The 22,859-nt window shown below is 39.0% G+C and overlaps 1 protein-coding gene across 1 annotated transcript in view; it reads right to left on the bottom strand.

The window, feature by feature from the left end:
• Positions 1-236: 236 nt before the first annotated feature.
• LOC124803132 (cytochrome c oxidase subunit 6C) overlaps positions 237-22,859 on the bottom strand; it is a 40,642-nt gene continuing 18,019 nt past the window's right edge. The window contains exon 2 of the mRNA XM_047264312.1: positions 237-417. Coding sequence (XP_047120268.1) covers positions 321-417 — 97 coding nt within the window. The 3' untranslated portion in view covers positions 237-320. The remainder of the gene's footprint in view (positions 418-22,859) is intronic.

Genomic DNA, 22,859 nt, shown 5'->3' with positions numbered 1-22,859 from the left:
TGCCACCCTGTATTTATCACAAGTCTGAAGTACTAAAAGATATGTCACAACCACATACTTAGGTTCCTGTACGACATATGGTCTCAGTGTGAATGCACTGCAAGTGGACAGACAAGTAGTTGCAACAAGCAACTGCATTTAGAAAGGACAGTGTAGAACTGGGCAATGCTAAGGTAGGCGGAGATAAGACCTGGTTATATTGACTTGCAGAATGCACAAAGAAAGAATCCTTTACATAAAGTAACAAAGAGATCTTTATTTTACTCATACATACATTTATAACTATACTAATAAGAACTGACATCAAGTGAGAGAATAAGTCACCAGAATGTCCCCTTTTTCTTGTCAGCATATTTCCCTGACTGCAGGACACCTGCTTCAACCATCCGCTCTACTGCTGCCTCTGGATCGAAGTTCCTGAAATAGTGAGAAGACAGTGCTGAAATACTCTCTCTCTCTCTGGCTGTGTGGTTGCTGTAACATGTAAAGGTCGTTCCTACATCAACATCTACAGTTGACAAACACCCTTATGGTGTGTAGCAGAGGCTATTTTGTTACCACTCTCACTTCCATTGTTTCCTGTTCTAGTCATGGTTTGTTTGTGGAAAGATTTATTGGTGTTCTGCCTCCTTGAGCTCAAATCTTTCTCATTTTACATCATGGTCTTTTCACAAGATACACGTAGGAGGAAGCAATATTTTGGTTCATGTTTCTAGGATGAATTGCTTAAATCTACAGTGGTTTAAATTTATGGCTATTTAAATTTAAAAGATCAATAACCAACAAGTCGGATAAAATGATTCACTTGTTTTCACAGTTCTGTGTGAACTTACAAAGATATGAGTGTGAGACAAATGAAAACCTTAAATTTTTTTTTTTAAATATTATTTATTGTGCAGAAGTGGTACAAAGCTGTATCACTTTTCAACATCATCTCCCCCACACTCAACGCAAGTCCTCCAGTGCTTACAAATTGCATAAATTCCTTTACAAAAAAATTATTCTGGTAGTCCACAAAACCACTCATGCCCCACATGGCATACTTCTTCATCAGAATGGAACTTCTTTCCACACATTGCGTCTTTGAGTGGTCCAAACATATGGAAATCACTTGGGGCAAGGTCTAATGAGTATGGTGGATGAGGAAGAGGAAGACACTCAAAATGCAGGTCTGTGATTGTTGCAAATGTTGTACAGGCAGTGTGGGGCCTTGCATTGTCATGTTACAAAAGGACACCTGCTGACAGCAATCCACGTCACTTTGATTTGACCGCAGGCCGCAGATGAGTTTTTAGGACATCTGTGTATGATGCACTGGTGACAGTGGTCCCTCTAGGCATGTAATGCTCCAAAATGATGCCTTTTTCATCCCAAAAGAGAGTCAGGATAACCTTCCCTGCTGATGGTTCTGTTCGAAACTTCTTTGGTTTTGGTGATGAGGAATGGTGCCATTCTTTGCTCACTCTCTTCATTTCCGGTTGGTGGAAGTGAACCCAGGTTTCATCCCCAGTAACGATTCTTGCAAGGAATCCATCACCTTCCCGTTCAAAGAGCCGAGGAAGTTCTTCTCAAGCATCAACACTTCATTCTCTCATTTCAGGAGTCAGCTGCCGTGGCACCCATCTTGCAGACACTTTGTGAAACTGGAGCACATCATGCACAATGTGATGTGCTGACCCATGACTAATCCGTAAACATGCTGCAATGTCATCCAGTGTCACTCAGTGGTTTTCCTTCACTATGGCTTCAACTGCTGCAATGTTCTCTGGAGTCACAACTCTTTGTGCCTGACCTGGACGAGGAGCGTCTTCCACTGAAGTCACACCATTTCCGAACTTTCTACTCCATTTGTAAAATTGCTGCTGTGACAAACGTGCATCACCATACTGAACCTTCATTCGTTGATAAATTTCAATAGGTTTCACACCTTCACTGTGCAAAAACCAAATAACAGAACGCTGTTCTTCCCTGTTACAAGTTGCAAGTGGGGCGGCCATCTTTATACCGATACTGTGACGGCATGTATGAATCTGCACTAAGCTGCCACCTACAAGGCATTCTGCATGCTGTTTGTAGCACTCTTACCAACTTACAGGATAATGGCATGAAATTTCGATTTGTTAGTATATATTTCAAGTTTTCATTTGACTCATCCTCATACATATGGTGAAATTCCTCTCAGACCATTCAGAAATGGAAGACAAAAAGTAGTGATTGTATGAAATATGCTTTGCTGTAAGTGACCGTACCAGGGATGATCAATAAGCAACACAACACTTTTTTTCTGAAAGCAGGTTGATTTTATTCATGATTTCAGCAGACCACATTATTCCCCATTCTTTTGGCTACAAAACCCTATTTTTCAACATAATTTCTGTACAACGAGGCCTTACACCACCTTACTGGGGAAGGTCTGTATACCCACATGGTACCACTCTATTGGTTGACGCCAGAGCCAATGTCCCGCTGCATAAATAACCTCCCGATCATTCATGTACTGCTTCCTGCAAAGTGCATACTTCATTCGGGCAAACAGATGCAAATTGAAAGATGTGAGATCCAGGCTGTGGGGGGATAATGAAGAACAGTTCAATTAAGTTTTACGGGTTACTCTCAAATGTGCAGACTTATGTGAAGCATTGTGTTGTATGGAGAAGGAGAAGTTCATTTGCATTGTTGTGGAGATAAACATGATGAAGTCGTTTCTTCAATTTCATGAGGATAGCACACTACACTTAAAAAATGACCACTGCATCATGAGGTAGGATACCAAACAGAATAACGCCTTCAGGGACCCAGAATACTGTCACCATTACTTTAATGGCTGAGGGTGCAGCTTTGAACTCCTTATTCAGATGAGAGGTGGTGTGGCACCACTCCATGTATTGCCATTTTACATCAGCTGCGACAATGTTCGACAAAAAATTGTCATGATCAGCCTCATAATGCTCAAGCAATTCTGCACAGATGGCCTTTTGTTGCTCTTTATGGTCTTCTGTTGGCAGCAAGGAACCCAGCAGGTGCAGTCCTTTGAGTGCCCCAACTGGCGGATATGTGTGTCAGCACTACCAACAGAGATATCCAATTGCGCAATGAGTTCTTGATTGTGATCCATCAATCACCTTGAATGAGTGTGTCCACACCTTCCAACATTGCAAGTGTCACAGCTGTGTTCCACAAGCTTGCAATGACAGATGCAACGCCCAATGACTTACTATCAGATCTCCTTAGATAGTCTGCAAGTGCCTATGAGTATCTGACTTGCTCTGATTTTGCGCAAAAAGAAACTCAATGACAGCGCTCTGCTTGGAATGCGCTCCCGTTATAGCTGCCTTTTTGAAAGCTATGTATAGGGCCACCAACTACTGAAACTTCTGGAAACTATAGAGGCTGAAGAGGGAATATTCCATGATATCCGACGACAAATTCCGCATCTTTTCAAGTGAAACTGACCACCCCCCACCCCCCATCCACAGAAGAAAGAGCAATTAGTTACTGAATGCCCCTCATACACATCAGAAAAGAGTTTGCTCACATTGTTAGGGATTTATTTGTCATCGCATATTAGCACGCCACCTTTACAACCTTTAACTGTGTCCTTACACAGCGACAAGTTTTATCACATCAATAGTCCCCATGGAGTGGATGAGTAAGTGACTACAGGTGCATAGCATTCCACCGGAAAATGATGAGTATGAGTACTGACACGAAAGAATTCAAGACTGATGCTGCAAATTTTTGTATTTGGTTAAGTTAATTGTGGTCAAACAATAACTAGAAATCATTTGAGGCCACACGCATATTCATTATTTCCATCTTTCTAAACATTTGAGCATCTCATTTTTCTTGAGATTGGCAAGAGATCACTGAGAAGTGATAATACGTATATTCAACAAAATGGCCTCTGCTATTGTGTCAATCAATTTTTATTACAGTTGTCAGGAAGAATGCGGTTCAGCTGAGCATGTGAAATTCAGCTCACTCCATTCATTCATGAGCCCCAGAGAGCAGTAGATATTGCCACCCAGGTTGATGCCCTGTTCACTGACTACCAGAAGGCTTCCAATACAGTTCCACTCTGCTGAGTAGTGAACAAACTAAGAGAGTATAGAATATCAGCTTAGCAGTGTGATTGGACTGAAAAGTTTCTGGCAAACAGAACACAGCATGTCATTCTTAACGCAGAGAAATGTTCAGATGCAAACATAACTTTGTGCATGCTCTAAGGGAGTGTTATAGAACCATTACTTATCACATTATACAATGAGGTGGTATTATGTCCCCTACATCTTTGACAGAATTGATGCCTGGCAATCTGGGTGGCCAAATCATTTGCTACAACTGTCCAGAAGAACTTCAAACCAATTGCGAACAACTGTGGTCTAGTAACATGGCACATTGTCATCCAAAAAAATTCCATATTTTTTTGGGAACATGAAGTCCAGAATGGCTGCAAATGGCCTCCAAGTACTCAAACATAATCAATGGCAGTCAATGGTCAGTCCAGTTGGACTAGAGGACTCGGTCAATTCCATGTAAACACGGCCCACACCATTATGGTACCACGACTGGCTTGCATTATGCCTTGTTTACAGCTTGGGTCTATGACTTCATATGGTCTACGCCATACTCAAATCTTACTGTTAGCTCTTACCAGCTGAAATTGGGATCCATCTGACATGGCCACAGTTTCCCAGTCATCTACGGACCAGCCAACATGGTCATGAGCCCAGGGAGGCGCTACAGGTGAAGTCGTGCTGATAGCAAAGGCACTTGTATCAGATGTCTGCTGCCATCACTCATTAATGACAAATTTCACCACACTATCCTAATGAATAAGTTCACTGTACATACCACATTGATTTCTGCAGTTATTTCAGGCAACTATAAGCAAACACAACTGCTCTCAGTCATTAAGTGAAGGCCGTTGGTCACTGAGTTGTCCATGGTGAGAGGTAATAGCTGAAATTTGGTATTCTCAGCACACGCTTGATACTGGGGTCTCAGAATACTGAATTCCCTAACGATTTCCAAAATGGAATGTCTAATGAATTTTAGCTCCAATTGCTATTCCACATTCAAAGTCTGTTAATTCCCTTCATGTGACCATTATCACATTGGAAACCTTTTCACATGGAACACCTGAGTACAATCGACAGCTCTGCCAATACACTGTCATTTAATACCTTGTATACATGATAATACTGCCATCTGTGTATGTGCATAGCTATCCCATGACTTTTGTCAGCTCAGTGTATAGGAATGACCTAGTGGAAAGTCAGAACTTTCACGAGACTTTTTGAGGGTGATACCGTTGTACACGGATAAGTCACAACACTACAAAATTGTAGCAAAATTCAGGAAGTAATGTAAGGGACCTATGTCTGGTGGAAAGCATGGCAACTGAGCCTCGACATAAACAACTGCAATATATTACACAGATATAGGTAGAATGACCCATTATTGTAGGATTGCAGGACAACCACTTGAAGCAGTCACACCTATAAAAATATATGGGGTTGTGCTGCCGACATACATATGAACAGAATATTAACCCTACAGAAAAGAGCAATCAGAATTATCCATGTTTTAGGGTATAGAGATTCATGCAGGGAAATCTTTGTTCATCATAAATACCTCACAGTCTACTCACTGTACCTTTACAAATTAATTATATTTTTTGTGACACATCAAAACAAAGAAACAAAGTGCTCTGATATGCATGCCTATAATACAAGAAATAAAGACTGCTACTACAGACAAAGAACAAAATTAAAAACAACAGACCATAGTCCATGCATTAGTGGTCAAATATGGTACAACAGATTACCGAGCTCTATAAGGTGCCACAAAGGGAACTTATTCAAAGTGAAACTGAAACATTGATTGATTGACAAGTGTTTATACTCTTTAAGTGAATATTAATATTAAACTAAAATAAATTATTCTATATATATATATATATATATATATATATATATATATATATATATATATATGAATATAATAGAGGGAAACATTCCACGTGGGAAAAATATATCTAAAAAGAAAGATGATGAAACTTACCAAACAAAAGCGCTGGCAGGTCGACTAAACTTGTAAAAAAATGCTATGACGTTTGCAAAAGACACCAGTTGGTGTCTCCATGCAAAAAAAAAAAAAAAAAACAAAAAAAAAAACAAACACTAAGAGACGTTATGCAGTGAATTAAGATGGAATAATCACGACATAAAACTAATTGCAGGTAATGCAAATGTCAGATTGAAATTAGTAGTAACAATCCTGAAGTAGTTTAGTCCACCCACAATAGAAGCAGTTTACAAAACCCTCATTTAACCAACACCTTGATACTGTGTGTCAATCTGGTATCAACACCAGATAGGATTGACAGACAAAATAAAGAAAATAAAAAATAAAAAAAAAACAGCAGCATGTTATGTTACAAGCTCCTCTAGTAAATGTGACAGGGGCAAGTCATGGAGATGTTCAACTAACTGCAGTTGCAGACAACACAAGAGAGGCCTTCTACAATGTGGTTTGGTTATTGTTTTAACTCTGAGAGTGCATATTTCTAGAAGAGTGAGTCAATATATTGCTTCCCCCTATGTATATCTTACAAAAGACCATGAAGGTAAAATTTGAGAGACTTGGGATGACACAGAGGCTTATCAAAAATCACTCTTCTCACAGACCATGTAGATGTAGATGTAGAAGTTCGAAAAACAATAGCACATTGAAAATTTCAATACTTTATGACCCTGTTGCCTGTAATATGCAGTGGATGTTTGGTCAACTAAATCAGAAATGCTTTATTTATTCAAAACCACTGGGCTCCTTCCATTTGCAAAGCATGAGTGCCTTAAGTGCACTGTTGTTCTTGGTAACTGTGATGAGTGCTGGTAATGATGGTGAAAGAGAAGGGACAGTCTGAATTCCAGTGCTGGCACAAAATCTGCTCCTCTCAAATGGCTCCAAGGAGACTGCTGAGTTTGATGTCCTTAACCGGCAGACAGATCACCATCAACAGCATCATATCCTTAGTTTCATCCACTCTGGACAAGGTTTGATGGAGGGCATTAACTGAAAATTTGGTGATCAGGAAGTTTATGTCACCACCTCTTCGCCTCTTGTCACCCAAAGACTGAAACTGAAAATGAGAAACTTTTCTCGGTTTTCAAGCCATGTCACATCAAATAAAACACTCATTAGGAGCAAGTACCACGAACTGTGTCATTGCCAGGAGTCGAACCTTATCTGTTCCCTTTTAATATTCTTTGACATCTTTCAGCAGTTTCTAGAATACTTACAAGGTGAGGCAATAAAATAATGAGAATAGGCACATCCTACACCGCATTCACATGGTACAACGTTAGTACTGAAACGTTGATAATCTTAATAATATCGGCACTACCTACCAGCTCCCCCCAATCTGACAAACAACACACTGATTCACTGGTGACAAACAGAGAGCACTTTCAACATGAAGTGTTTAGTCTCTAGTTATGGCTCAACTGAACTAAGGCATGCTCAAAATGAAAATTTACATACATGGTGTTTCACACAGATGCAAACATACACAAAAAATCTGATGCTTTGGAGGAGTCTATAGGGAAGTCATTGCACAATTATACACTCTATTCTCAATGTAATTTTCTAATATAGAGTCAGATATATTGCAGGTAAAGGTAAAATGACAGATTTTTTTATTCTTGTGTTTTAGGGCCAATATCCTTTGACAAAGCATGTTCGAAAATTCTATACGTAGCTTCACTGTATTTTAAACAGTTTAGGTATTAGGAATTACTGTCTACAGTTTTCCTTAACGTGTACAAAAGCATTTAGAATGTAATCAAAACATTTCTCCCTTGTTTCCCTTTTTTGTTGATTTAACATCTACAAGTTCTACAGTAACAAACAAGGAATTGTAAACATCACCCTCTTTTTCAGACAGTTGTTTGCAATATCTGGACCAATTAGTTGGTTATCATTAACTCCTCACGACATTAAATACACAGTAATGTTATGATTTTACATGCAAAACCTGTTTCCAACAGGTGTATTTCGAGAGGCATTAAGAACACACAGTATGTTTCTACCATGATTCCTCTTCAAAATTTCCAATACTACTCTCTCTTAATGTACATCAATTTCCTTCTGAAACACCTTATATGTTCACCACAAAGAGGGGTATCTTTTATCCATGACGTAAGACTGTGTTATGTTCCTTTCCTCAAACCGGAAACTCACTAAAATAACTACATTTCAGACGAGGTGAATTCCAGCTGTACTTGGATTTATGGAAAACTACCTTCTGTTCATTGCCTTGATGGATCAGTCACTGTACAGAGTGAAATTCACGTAAAACGTGCACCACAAATATTGCAGAAATGGAAAGTGCTATGGATGTGCAGTTTTCATAGAATGGATTGGTTGTCTGGGCCTCACATGTTAGCCAATCAAAAGAGTGTACTTTATTATAACACTTAGAAAGTGTATTTTTTTGCGCAAACACACACTTTTTAAATGGAACAATGCCTATTGATATTAAAAAACTAAAAGTAGGGTAAATTACGATGTCAATGGCATTTGTTGCAACATTCTACTAAAAGTAATTTATCAGATATCGTATCTTGAAAAGTCCCACACTGACACTTGTAAAATACATGTCGTAGCACACATTGAAGACCAACACAAGCGCATACACTAGTTATGTGGATTCTCACAAGTAATGACACAATTGACCATTACAAGTTGTGCTCAAAATAATCACCAGCAGTGGCAATACTTGCTTACAGTCTGATATGGAATTACTGCTGTATACGTGGTAGCATTTCAGCACAGATGTGCAAACTGACTGCAATAATATGTTCGTATATTATCAGGTGTAGCTCGCTCTTGTAGAGAGCATCTTTCAACTTTCCACTCAGAAAAAAGTCTACAGGTATCAAATCCAGGGATAGGTCCTCTTCTTCCAATCTAGCAATGTGAAAACAATTCATGAAGACATGATATAGCACTTTGTGCACCAAATAAAGCCATCATGTTGATACCACAGATTCCTTCCAGTCTGCAGAGGAACGTCTAGCATCCATGGAAGGTGGTCTGTTAAGAGGGTGTGATACTTGTGCGTGTTCCATGTTCTGTCTATGAAAAACAGGTCTATGAGCTGATGGTGCACTATCCCATACCACAAGTTTACATTCCCACAGACGCTAGCGTTCCACCTGAAGAAGCCAACAGGGGAGTGTCAACTGACCAACAGCACCTGTTTCGGCATTTCACCTGGCCATGTCTGATAAATGTGGCTTCGTCACTAAACAAGAAACATGAGACAACTGAATTATTGTGTCTTAATGCCTGTTAACATGAATCTCACAATTGTTTCCATGCAGCTCACCATGGAAAGATATGCAATAGGGATGAAGCCTAGGTCAATAGAGAATGTGTAGCACACTTGCCTGACTCAAGGCACTTCCTCAGGCAACTGCCCAGGAGCTAATGTACGTATTAACTGCAACAGCAGCAGGAACATTAATTTACTGCTCTTCTGTCATTGTCACTTGTTTCCTTCTATTAAACTGACTAGGTGTTACACTACACTTTTATACATAATTGGTTGCAGAGGTTGATAAATGATTGCCAAGATGGTTAATGTCTATTGGAATGTCTTACCACATACACTGTACAAGAACAAACTGCATTGTCCCTGCACTCTTCATACACGATGAGTATGTTGGCTTTCTCTACATTGGTAAACCCCATCATCCACTCACAGTCTACTGCTTGGACTATCACACACTGACTGACTAGTAAGTCATAATGCACTCAAGGAACACACAAGCACACTGTAAGCAAACATAACAACATTGTACCCAGCAACTACATAGTTTGAATGGCACAAACAAGTGTCGGCGTGGAAACTTTTCAAAACACAATAGCTCCTAAGTGACTCTTACTAGAATCCTGCAACAAACACCATTGATATTCTTCTTTTAGTTTGTTAATGTCAATAGGCATTGTTCCATTTAAAAGCATACATTTGCACAAAAAATACACTTCCTAAACATTATTACAATCCATTTACTGGCTAAGCAATGAGAGCCCCTGACTACCAATCTATTCTGTGAAAACTGCACATCATAAGCACTTTCCATTTCCGCAATATTTGTGGTGCAAGTTTTAGGTGATGCACCCTGTATAGGTCTTTCATATGAACACGTCTGTTCTTTCAGGCCTGTCCAAGAGAACAGACACAATGCATTCACATAATGGATTCCCCTCAATTGGCAATGAGTCCACTACCTACTGAGTGGATGCAGAATTATGTTTGACCTCCTGCAGGAATCTCAAAGTAGCGAGAATGGAAGTCATGGTTGGGGAGTGTGCATAAATGGTGCTTCATGGGAAAGTGGGTCAGCTGAGAGGTGTGCAGAAATACCGTAGTCCGCACAATTGCAATAAACACTGTATCCGAACTGCGGAACAGTTAACACAACTTCCTAGTAAGCAAGAGCAACAGACTCCTCGTTCAAATCCTGGTATGGCATACTTTTTCACTCCTCATCATTGATTCCACATGAAGTCCCAATGCAGCTGACATCAGTACTACCCTCCCACGAATTTACACAACCTATATAGGCCTCCCACACAACGTACCTTTGGTTGACATCATACGGAACAAAGCCTTTTCTTTCTTTTTGGGATTAAAGAAATTTGGTCCACATAAGCTCAAAAGCAAGCAAAGAACAACTAGAAGAAAGTAGTAGTGCTGCATTCGAAAGCTGGCATCAACGAATTAGAGGGCAGTTTGCCACCTGCATGTCCAACCAGTATTGATGTCCAATAAGCATTTGGTGGACAAACAATAGGTGATAAATCAGTAGCCAATTTTCTACAGAACAATATCACCACATGCTTAATTTATCTGCATACAGTTAACTTTATTGTAACTTCAAAATTTGTGCTGCCTTTCAGCATCACTGTCTTGTTATATTTCTGCTATATACTAGAGGAAAAAAGTGAGGTCCCCCCCCTTAGATAGCCGTACCTGTTAAAAGTACGCCGCACCGGAAGGACCCTTCAGCAGCGGATCGCGCTCTGTTAAAACTAGAGCGCGATCCTCCGAGCTCTGGTGGTAGTGAGTGGAACTCGTTTCAAGGTCACCTGGGCAGGTGCACATGCTCTGAGTTGAATCTACACAGCAATTTATGTTTGAGGACAGTTTGCTGGCCAGCATGGATGTAATTTTTTGGAGGTTTCTCACATCCAACAAGATAAATACCGGAGCAGGACACACATCCCCTCTCAGTTATATGATACGTAAACACTTAAAAAATAGTCTCACACTTTAATACAAGATTAACTCTGGACTCTAGAAGCAGATGGGGTACACAAATTCAGTCAGGTTACTGGTGGTGAGAGAGGAGGGGGGGGGGGGGGGTGATGGTGGCCTCGTGTAGGGCTTTCAGCTACCAACCACCACTAACACTGGCACAACCAATGTGACAATACCAACCCATAGCTAAATGGGAAAAAGAAGTATTACAAAATAAACCATGAGGGGCACATTGAAATATTATCAATTTTATCTGTAGGGTATGTTTCGTGTAACACTTTTAAAATATGTTCCACCCAAACTTGTAATTGTGTGATCACAAGTTTTCCTAGGTAATCTTCCTTTCCTTAAAGACAAGTTGTAGTGTAGAGAGGCTACATATTGATGTTCATGGTCTGACATACACTGAGGTGACAGAAGACATGGTATAGCAATATGCACATATACAGATTGCAGGAGTATCATGCATACAAGGTACAATAGGACAGTGCACTGGCAGAGCTGTCATTTATACTCAGGCAATTCATGTGAAAAGGTTTTTAATGTAATTATGGCTGCATGATGGGAATTAACAGATTTTGAAAGCAGAAAGCTTACTGAAGCTAGATGCATGGGACATTTCAATTTAGATGTCATTACAGAGTTCAATATTCTGAGATCCACAGTGCCAAGAGTATGCCAAGAATACTAAATTTCAGGCATTACCTCTCACCACGGACAACACAGTGGCCAAAGGCCTCCACTTAACAATCAAGAACAGCAACATTTGAGTAAAGTTGTCAGTGGTAACAGATAACCAATATTGTGTGAACTAATCCCTGAAATCAATGTGTGATGTATGACAAACCTGGTTTTTAGGACAGTGCAGGAAAATTTAGCATTAATGGGCTACAGCAGCAGACGACAGGTGTGAGAGTCTTTGTTAACAAAAATCATAGCCTGATCAGACGAGTCCAGATTTCAGTTGGTAAGAACTGATGGTAGGGTTCACATGTGGCACAGACCCAAGTTGTCAACAAGGCACTGTGCAAGCTAGGGGTGGTTCCATAATTGTGTGGGCTGTGACTACACGGAAAGGAATGGAATGAGTCCTCTAGTCCAGATGAAATGATCGCTGGCTGGAAATGGTTCTGTTTGGCTACTTGAAGACCATTTGCAGCCATTCAAGCTCTTCATGTCCCAAACAACAATGGAATTTTATGGATCACAATGTACAACGTCACCAGGCCACAGTTGTTAGTGACTGGTTTGAAGAACATTCTGGACGATTCAAGTGAATAATCTGGCCACCCAGATCACCAGACATGAATCCCACTGTACATTTATGGGACATAATTGTGAGATCAGTCCACGAACAAAATCCTGCACTGCCAACACTTTCATAATTATGGATGGCTATAGAAGCAACAAGGCTGAACATTTCTGCAGGGGACTTTCAATGACTTGTTGATTCAATGCCACATTGAGTTTCTGTATTATGCTAGACAAAAATATGTTCAATGTGATATTAGGAGTTATCCCATGACTTCTGTCACCTCAGTGTAAATGGGTCATTGCTAAACATCACAGAATGTTTATGCAGTTCCTCATCAAACCTCTGTGCAAATTTGTTCATTGTCAGCAAGACATTATCCCAAAACAACTTGCACACAGATTGTGCAGTATTGATCAATCCCCACAATGATTCTTTTGGTACTCGTAGTAGTGTTATCAATACTCTACTGCCTTTTAGTCCATCACATTTTTTCCTACTTCCTGAGTTCTGTACCTGATGGTTCTTAAAAAGTTCTTGAATCATTGGTCAGATACCCTTCCTCGACACTGCATGACAGACATAATCTATGCAAAGAAATGGTATGTTTGCCATCTGTATGTGAACTATGAATTTTTGTAGTTCAATTAATTACACGCTGTGTCATGCCACTGAGGTCCTAGCCCATGATCTGCATAAGCAAGAATGGAAACCTGCTTATGAAGATGCTCAGGAAGGTTGGCATCATTAATTCAATATCTGAATTTGATCAGGCTAACTTCCCTGTCCTGATAGGTAGAATAGAATAGAATATTTATTCACCTTTGAACATGTTTACATGTAATTGGTGTCATCATATGTTTTATAGTTATAGCATTACACTTATTTTACAATTATCCTTGCTTAATTGTGTTTCAAGGAGGCTTTTATATAAGTAACAACTTCAGAAAAGTACATTGTAACATATACTGATCACTTTTTGCAACCCAAATACAGTATGCCACAATGAATCAGCATATCATGTTAGACTCTTTCTATCTGAATATTCTGTATACAGTTATAATAATCATACATTTTATCTCTATATTGCCATATAAAATATGGCACAGTGAATCAACATACCACACTGGTAGCTTCATAAAATATTACAATTTATAATTTAGCATAGTCTCATCTTGAAACTCCAATCATCTATTACACATTCTTTCACTGTATATAAGCTTTTGTTTATTACCCACTTTGTTATTACATTGTTGAATTTATTCAGAGGCACTGAGTGGGCATTTTTGGGTAGTTTGTTAAAATATGTGACAGCAAGATATTTATAGCTATTGTGGATCTTTGCTATTCTGGCATGGTGCTTCTATTGTATGTCTCTGTCTTCTGTTATGATGGTGTACTGACATCCTAAGCTCACAATTATCCACGTTTTCTTTCATGTACACTAGGCAACTATAAATATATAAACTTGGTACTCTCATAATTTTCATTTCCTTGAAGTAGTGTCTACATGATTCTCTTGGTGAGAGTCCTACAATGCATCTGATGGCCTTTTTTGCCATTTAAATACAGTATTAGATCCAGGTGAGCTTCCCCGCAGCAAAATACTATACATCAGAAGGGAAGTGAAGAAAGCAATGTATGGATAGCACAGCAGAATTTCACTTACACAGCCTCTCAATTTATACAGTAAATAAATCACATATGTGAGTCTGGAGCATAACTAATTTGTATGTGTATACCAGGCTAAACTTTGAACAGTCGCAAGTTGTGCTACAGAAACTATAAGAAGAAGCACCAACATCCTTTTCTGAAGTTACAAGATAAAGTTCTCAAAAATAAAAGATGGTGTGGTGTTGATGGAATTTCAAACTGAATTCCACAAGTGCAACTCTGGCATAGGGTTTTTTTTTTTTTTTTTAATAGATTGTTGTTGTTGTTGTGGTTTTCAGTCCAAAGACTGGTTTGAGGCAGACCTCCAAGCTACTTTATCCAGCACACACCTCTTACTCTTAGAATAACAACTGCAACCTACATCCCCCGGAATCTGATTACTCTATTCATCTCTTGGTCTCCCTCTACGATTTTTACCCCCACACTTTCCTCCAGTACTATATTTCTGATCTCTTGATGCCTCAGAATGTGTCCTATCAACTGAACCCTTCTTTTACTCAGGTTGTGCCACAAATTTCTCTTCTCCCAGTTCTATTCAGTATCTCCCCATTACTTTCTTGATCTACCCATCTAATCTTCAGTATTCTTCTATAGCACCGCATTTCAAAAGTTTCTATTCTCTTCTTGTCTAAACTGTTTATCATCCATATTTCACTTCCATATATGGCTACACTTGACACTTCCTGACACTTAAATCTATACCCAATATTAACGAATTTCTCTTCTTCAGAAACACTTTTCTTGTCATTACCAGTCTACATTTTACATCCTTCCTACTTCAACTATTATAAGTTACTTTGCTTCTCAGATAGCAAAACTCATTTACTAGTTCAATGTCTCATTTCCTGATCTTATTCCCTCAGCATCACCTGATTTAATTTGACTACATTCCATTATCATCATTTTGCTTTTGTTGGTGTTAATCTTATATCCTCCTTTTGAGATAATATCTGTTGTGTTCAACTGTTCTTTCAAGTCCTTTGCTGTCTCTGAAAGAATTACAATGCCATCAGCAAACCTCGAAGTTTTTATTTCTCATGTCTCATTTCCTGGTATTATTCCCTCAACATCACCTGATTTAATTTGACTACATTCCATTATCCTCATTTTGCTTTTGTTGATGTTCATCTTATATCCTCCTTTCGAGATAATGTTGTTGTTGTTGTTGTTGTTGTGGTGGTCTTCAGTCCTGAGACTGGTTTGATGCAGCTCTCCATGCTACTCTATCCTGTGCAAGCTTTTTCTTCTCCCAGTACCTACTGCAACCTACATCCTTCTGAATCTGCTTAGTGTATTCATCTCTTGGTCTCCCTCTACGATTTTTACCCTCCACGCCGCCCTCCAATATTAAGCTAGTGATCCCTTGATGCCTCAGAACATGTCCCACCAACCGATCCCTTCTTCTAGTCAAGTTGTGCCACAAGCTTCTCTTCTCCCCAATCCCATTCAATACCCCCTCATCAGTTATGTGATCTACCCATCTAATCTTCAGCATTCTTCTGTAGCACCACATTTCGAAAGCTTCTATTCTCTTCTTGTCCAAACTACATGGCTACACTCAATACAAATACTTTCAGAAATGACTTCCTGACACTTAAATCTATACTCAGTATTAACAAATTTCTCTTCTTCAGAAACGCTTTCCTTGCCATTGCCAGTCTACATTTTATATCCTCTCTACTTCGACCATCATCAGTTATTTTTCTCCCCAAATAGCAAAACTCCTTCACTACTTTAAGTTTACTAATCTAATTCCCTCAGCATCACCCAACTTAATTCAACTACATTCCATTATTCTCGTTTTGCTTTTGTCGATGTTCATCTTATATCCTCCTTTCAAGACACTATCCATTCCGTTCAACTGCTCTTCCAAGTCCATTGCTGTCTCTGACAGAATTATAATGTCATCGGCGAACCTCAAAGTTTTTATTTCTTCTCCATGGATTCTAATACCTACTCCGAATTTTTCTTTTGTTTCCTTTACTGCTTGATCAATATACAGATTGAATAACATCAGGGAGAGGCTACAACCCTGTCTCACTCTCTTCCCAACCACTGCTTCCCTTTCATGCCCCTTGACTCTTATAACTGCCATCTGGTTTCTGTAAAAATTGTAAATAGCCTTTCACTCCCTGTATTTTATCCCTGCCACCTTCAGAATTCGAAAGAGAGTATTCCAGTCAACATTGTCAAAAGCTTTCTCTAAGTCTACAAATGCTAGAAACGTAGGTTTGCCTTTCCTTAATCTAGCTTCTAAGATAAGTCGTAGGGTCAGTATTGCCTCACGTGTTTTGATATTTCTACGGAATCCAAACTGATTAGATTAGAGATTAGATTACATTAGATTAGTACTTGTTCCATAGATCATGAATAATTCAACTAATGAGTAGGAGTTTCCATTAAGAAATTCTTTTAATTTCCTTTTAAATGCTATATGGCTATCTGTCAGACTTTTGATGCTATTAGGTAAGTGGCCAAAGACTTTTGTGGCAGCATAATTTACCCCCTTCTGAGCCAAAGTTAGATTTAACCTTGAGTAGTGAAGATCATCCTTTCTCCTAGTGTTGTAGCCATGTACACTTCTATTACTTTTGAATTCGTTCGGATTGTTAATAACAAATTTCATAAGTGAATATATATATTGTGAGGCTACAGTGAAGATTTCTAGCTCTTTAAGTAAGTGTCTGCAGTTTGATCTTGGATGAGCTCCAGCAATTAACCTGATTACACACTTTTGTGCAATGAACACTCTTTTACTCAATCATGAGTTACCCCAGAATATGATGTCATACGAAAGCAGAGAATGAAAATAGACGTGGTAAGCTAATTTACTCAGATGTATATCGCCAAAATTTGCAATGACCTTAATAGCATAAGTAGCTGAACTCAAATGTTTCAGTAGATCCTCAGTGTGTTTTTTCCAGTTCAACCCCTCATCAATGCATACACCTAGAAATTTTGAATATTCTACCTTAGCTACCGATTTCTGATCGAAGTCTATATTTACTGATGGGGTCATTCCATTTACTGTGTGGAACTGTATATACTGTGTTTTGTCAAAGTTTAATGAGAGCCCATTTGCAGAGAACCACTTAATGATTTTCTGAAAAACATCGTTTACAATTTCACCAGTTAATTCTTGTCTGTCGGTGTGATAGCTATACTTGTATCATCGGCAAAAAGTACCAGCTTTGCATCTTCGTGAATATAGAATGGCAAGTCATTAATATATATTAAGAACAGCAGAGGACCCAAGACCAAATCTTGCAGAACCCATTATTGATTGGTCCCCAGTTTGAGAAATCACCAGTTTTTTGCATATTATGTGAACTGCTTATTTCAACTTTCTACACTCTTCCAGTTAGGTATGATTTAAACAACTGGAGCACTGTCCCATTCATACCACAGTACTTGAGCTTATCTAGAAGTATTCCATGATTTACACAATCAAAAGCCTTTGATAGATCACAAAAAATCACAACGGGTGACTCCGGTTACTCAGAGCATTTAATATTTCATTAGTGAAAGTATATATAGCATTTTCCGTTGAAAAGCCCTTCTGGAAACCAAACTGACATTTTATTTTTACAAAGACGTGAAGCTACTCTACAATACATTACTTTTTCAAGAATTTTGGATAAGGCAGTCAGAAGAGAGATTGGGCGGTAGTTGTTGACATGAGACGTATCCCCTTTTTATGCAGTGGTATAACAATGGCATACTTCAGTCTATCTGGGAAAATACCCTGCTTCAGAGAGCTATTACATATGTGGCTAAGAATCCCACTTATTTCTTGGGAACAAGCTTTTATTATCCTGCTGGAAATGCCATCAATCCCATGTGAGCTTTTATTCTTGAGAGAGTTTATTATCTTCCTAATTTCAGACGGAGAGGTGGGTGGAATTTTTCAACTGTATCAAATGGTGTGGGTAAGGCCTCTTCCATTAACTGCCTTGCTTCTTCTAATGAACATTCAGATCCTATTTTCTCTACAACATTTAAAAAACGATTATTCAAAATGTTTTCAACTTCCGGCTTGTTGTTTATCAAGTTTCCATTCGCTTTGATGGTGATGCTGTCATCCTGTACTCTTGGTTGTCCTGTCTCCCTTTTAATAATATTCCAAATTGTTTTGATTTTGTTATCAGAGGTATTAATCTCAGACATGATGCACATGCTTCTGGACTTTTTAATAACCTTTCTTAATGTAGCACAGTAGTATTTATAATATTTGGCTGTTTCTTGGTCATTACTCTTTCTTGATGTTAGATACAGTTCCCTTTCGTGGTTACAAGATATTTTTATTCCTTTAGTAAGCCAAGGTTTTTTGCATAGTTTCTTGTAATTAGATTTAACTACTTTCTTGGGGAAACAGTTTTCAAATTCTCTTACAAGTGTATCATGAAATAAGTTATATTTTGAATTAGCATCGGGTTCCTTGTACACCTCATCCCAGTCAAACTGCTGAAGATTTTCTCTGAAATTTCTAATTGTTGAGTCATTAATTGAACGCACAATTTAGGAGGGTAGTTTTGAATTACTGAATGGAGCTATGTCATATACTGTAACTAGCTGAGCATCATGATCAGAAAGCCCACTCTCAACAGGACAAGAATTTATGTTTTTAAACCTATCTTGGTCTATAAAAGTGTTATCTATGAATGTGCTGCTGTCCTTTACTACCCGAGTAGGAAAATTAATGACCGATGTCAAATTGAAAGAACCGAGCAAGACTTCCAGGTCATTCTTCCTATTACACTCTTTCAATGAATAAACACTGAAGTTCGCACAAATAATAATTTGCTTTCCCCTATCTGACAGATAGCACAACAAGGCATCCAAGTTTTCCAGGAATAAATGAAAGTTTCCTGAAGGGGACCTATATACTGTTACAATTATAAAAGAGCTCATCTTCAGTTTAAGTTGACAGGCACATGCTTCTATATGTTGCTCTAGACAAAACTTTTTTGTATTTAAGCTTTCTACACAATGATAACTTTTGACATATGTGGCAACTCCTCCTCTCACCTTATTCTCTCTACTCATATGTGCAGCTAGTTTATAACCACTGATATTTACCTTTTCCATATCAGACACAATGTGATGCTCAGACAAGCATAGTATATCTATTACCTTATTAGATTCAATGCCATCTAAACAAACCAGGAGCTCATCTACTTTATTCTTCAATCCCGGAATATTTTGGTGAAAAATGGTAACATTATTTTTTACTTTACTTTTCTGAGAACCTACTTTTTTCTTTAATCCACCAATATCTTGGTTAAATATGGTAACATTATTATTTACTTTCCTGTTGTGAGAATTTTGTGAGTTTTGGACCTCTTTAGCACCTGCCTGCCTGAACTTCTCATTGGACACTGATATTAGCCTAAAAAAGAGGTACATCCATGAGTACTAGTGTCCCCCCCTTATGGATTTTGCTAACAACCTTGCCAGTTTAACCTTCCCTTTCCTATTGAGATGTAGGCCATGCCTTGTGAAATCCCCCCTATCAATAGCCTCAACAGGAACCAATCCAATGTCTGAGAGAGTGGCCGCCCTACGCAACTGATCCAACTCCATATTTACCCTCCTGACAGAGCACTTCAACTGGGGCTGATCACGCCACACGAAAGCAGGCACCAGCCCAACATTGGTATGGGTCATTGCTGAGGCTATAGCTGATGATCTTCCCCAAGGTTGGCTTCTACTAGTTTTTCCATTCATCTGTAAAGAATTCGCATCAGTATTTTGCACCCGTGACTTATTAAACTGATAGTTCGGCAATTTTCACATCTGTCAACACCTGCTTTCTTTGGGATTGGAATTATTATATTCTTCTAGAAGTCTGAGGGTATTTCGCCTGTCTCATACATCTTGCTCGCCAGATGGCAGAGTTTTGTCAGGACTGGCTCTCCCAAGGCTGTCAGTAGTTCTAATGGAATGTTGTCTACTCCCGGGGCCTTGTTTTGACTTAGGTCTTTCGGTGCTCTGTCAAACTCTTCACACAGTATCATATCTCCCTTTTCATCTTCATCTACATCCTCTTCCATTTCCATAATATTGTCCTCAGGTACATCACCCTTGTATAGACCCTCTATATACTCCTACCACCTTTCTGCTTTCCCTTCTTTGCTTAGAACTGTGTTTCAATCTGAACTCTTGATATTCACATAAGTGATTCGCTTTGCTCCAAAGGTCTCTTTAATTTTCCTGTAGGCAGTATCTATCTTACTCCTAGTGAGATAAGCCTCTATATCCTTACATTTGTCCTCTAGCCATCCCTGCTTAGCCACTTTGCACTTCCTGTTGATCTCATTTTTGAAACGTTTGTATTCCTTTTTGCCTGCTTCATTTACTGCATTTTTATATTTTCTCGTTTCATCAATTAAATTCAATATTTCTTCTGTTACCCAAGGATTTCTACTAGCCCTCATCTTTTTACTTACTTGATCCTCTGCTGCCTTCAATACTTCATCCCTCAGAGCTACCCATTCTTCTTCTACTGTATTTCTTTCCCCCATTCCTGTCAATTTTTCCCTTATGCTCTCCCTGAAACTCTGTACAACCTCTGGTTTAGTCAGTTTATCCAGGTCCCATCTCCTTAAATTGCCACCTTTTTGCAGTTTCTTCAGTTTTAATCTACAGTTCATAACCAATAGATTGTGGTCCGAGTCCACATCTGCCCCTGGAAATGTCTTACAATTTAAAACTTGGTTCCTAAATCTCTGTCTTACCATTATATAATCTATCTGAAACCTGTCAGTACATCCAGGCTTCTTCCATGTATACAACCTTCTTTCATGATTCTTAAACCAAGTGTTAGCTATGATTAAGTTGTGCTCTGTGCAAAATTCTTCCAGGCGGCTTGCTCTATCATTTCTTGCCTCCCAATCCATGTTGACCGACTACGTTTCCTTCTCTCCCTTTTCCTACTGCCAAATTCCAGTCACCCATGACTATTAAATTTGTCTCCCTTCACTATCTGAATAATTTCTTTAATTTCATCATACATTTCTTCAATTTCTATGTCATATGCAGAGCTAGTAGGCATATAAACTTGTACTACTGTAGTAAGTGTGGGCTTCGTGTCTATCTTGGCCACAGTAATGTGTTCACTATGCTGTTTGTAGTAGCTTAACCGCACTCCTCGTTTTTTTATTCATTATTAAACCGACTCCTGCTTTACCCCTATTTGATTTTGTATTTATAACCCTGTATTGGCCTGACCAAAAGTCTTGTTCCTCCTGCCACCAAACTTCTCTAATTCCCACTATATCTAACTTTAACCTAGCCATTTCCCTTTTTAAATTTTCTAACCTACCTGCCCAATTAAGGGATCTGACATTCCACGCTCTGATCCGTAGAATGCCAGTTTTCTTTCTCCTGATAACGACATCTTCTTGAGTAGTCCCCACCCAGAGATCCGAATGGGGGACTATTTTACCTCCGGAATATTTTACCCAAGAGGATGTCATCATCATTTAACCATACAGTAATGCTGCATGCCCTCGGGAAAAATTTCGGCTGTAGTTTCCCCTTGATTTCAGCCGTTCGCAGTACCAGCACAGCAAGGCCGTTTTGGTTAGTGTTACAAGGCCAGATCAGTCAATCATCCAGACTGTTGCCCCTGCAACTACTGAAAAGGCTGCTGCCCCTCTTCAGGAACCACATGTTTGTCTGGCCTCTCAACAGATACCCCTCTGTTGTGGTTGCACCTACGGTACGGCTATCTGTATCACTGAGGCATGCAAGCCTCCCCACCAATGGCAAGATCCATGGTTCATGGGCGGTGTCAGATAATATCTGTTCTATTCAACTGTTCTTTCAAGTCCTTTGCTGTCTCTGACAGAATTACAATGTCATCAGCAAACCTCGAAGTTTTTATTTCTTCTCCCTGGACTTTAATTCCTACTCCAAATTTTTCTATTGTTTCCTTTACTGCTTGTTCAATATACAGATTAGATAACACTGTGGATAAGCTACAATCCCGTCTCACTCCTTTCTCAACCAATACTTCCCTTTCAATCCTATCGACTCTTATAGCTGTCATCTGTTTCATTACAAACTGTAAACAGACTTTTGCTCCCTGTATTTCACCCCTGCCACCTTCAGAATTTGAGAGTATTCTAGTCAACATTATCAAAAGCTTTCTCTAAGTCTTCAAATGCTATAAATGTAGGTTTGCCTTTCCTTAACCTATCTTCTATGAGAGTTTTTCCATTCTTCTGCAAATGATCCATGTTAATATTTTGCAGTCATGACTTATTAAACTGACAGTTCCATAATTTTCACACCTGTCAGCAACTGCTTTCTTTGGAATTGGGATAATTATATTCTTCTTGAAGTCTGAGAGTATTTCGTCTGTCTCATTGAGAGTATTTCGCCTGTCTCATATATCTTGCTCACCAGATGAAAGAGTTTTGTATGGCTGGCTCTCCCAAGGTGATCAGGAGCTCTAATGGATTCTTGTCTACTCCTGGTGCCTTGTTTTGACTTACATCTTTCAGTGCTTTGTCAAATTCTTCATGCAGTATCACATCTCCCTTCTCATCTTCCTATATGTCCTCTTCCATTTCCGTAATATTGCCCTCAACT

This window comes from Schistocerca piceifrons, chromosome 6 (genome assembly GCF_021461385.2).
Source record: "Schistocerca piceifrons isolate TAMUIC-IGC-003096 chromosome 6, iqSchPice1.1, whole genome shotgun sequence".
Taxonomy (NCBI): Eukaryota; Metazoa; Arthropoda; class Insecta; order Orthoptera; family Acrididae; genus Schistocerca; species Schistocerca piceifrons.
The sequence above is the reverse complement of the archived record's forward strand: the minus strand, read 5'-3'. Positions and strand labels throughout refer to the sequence as shown.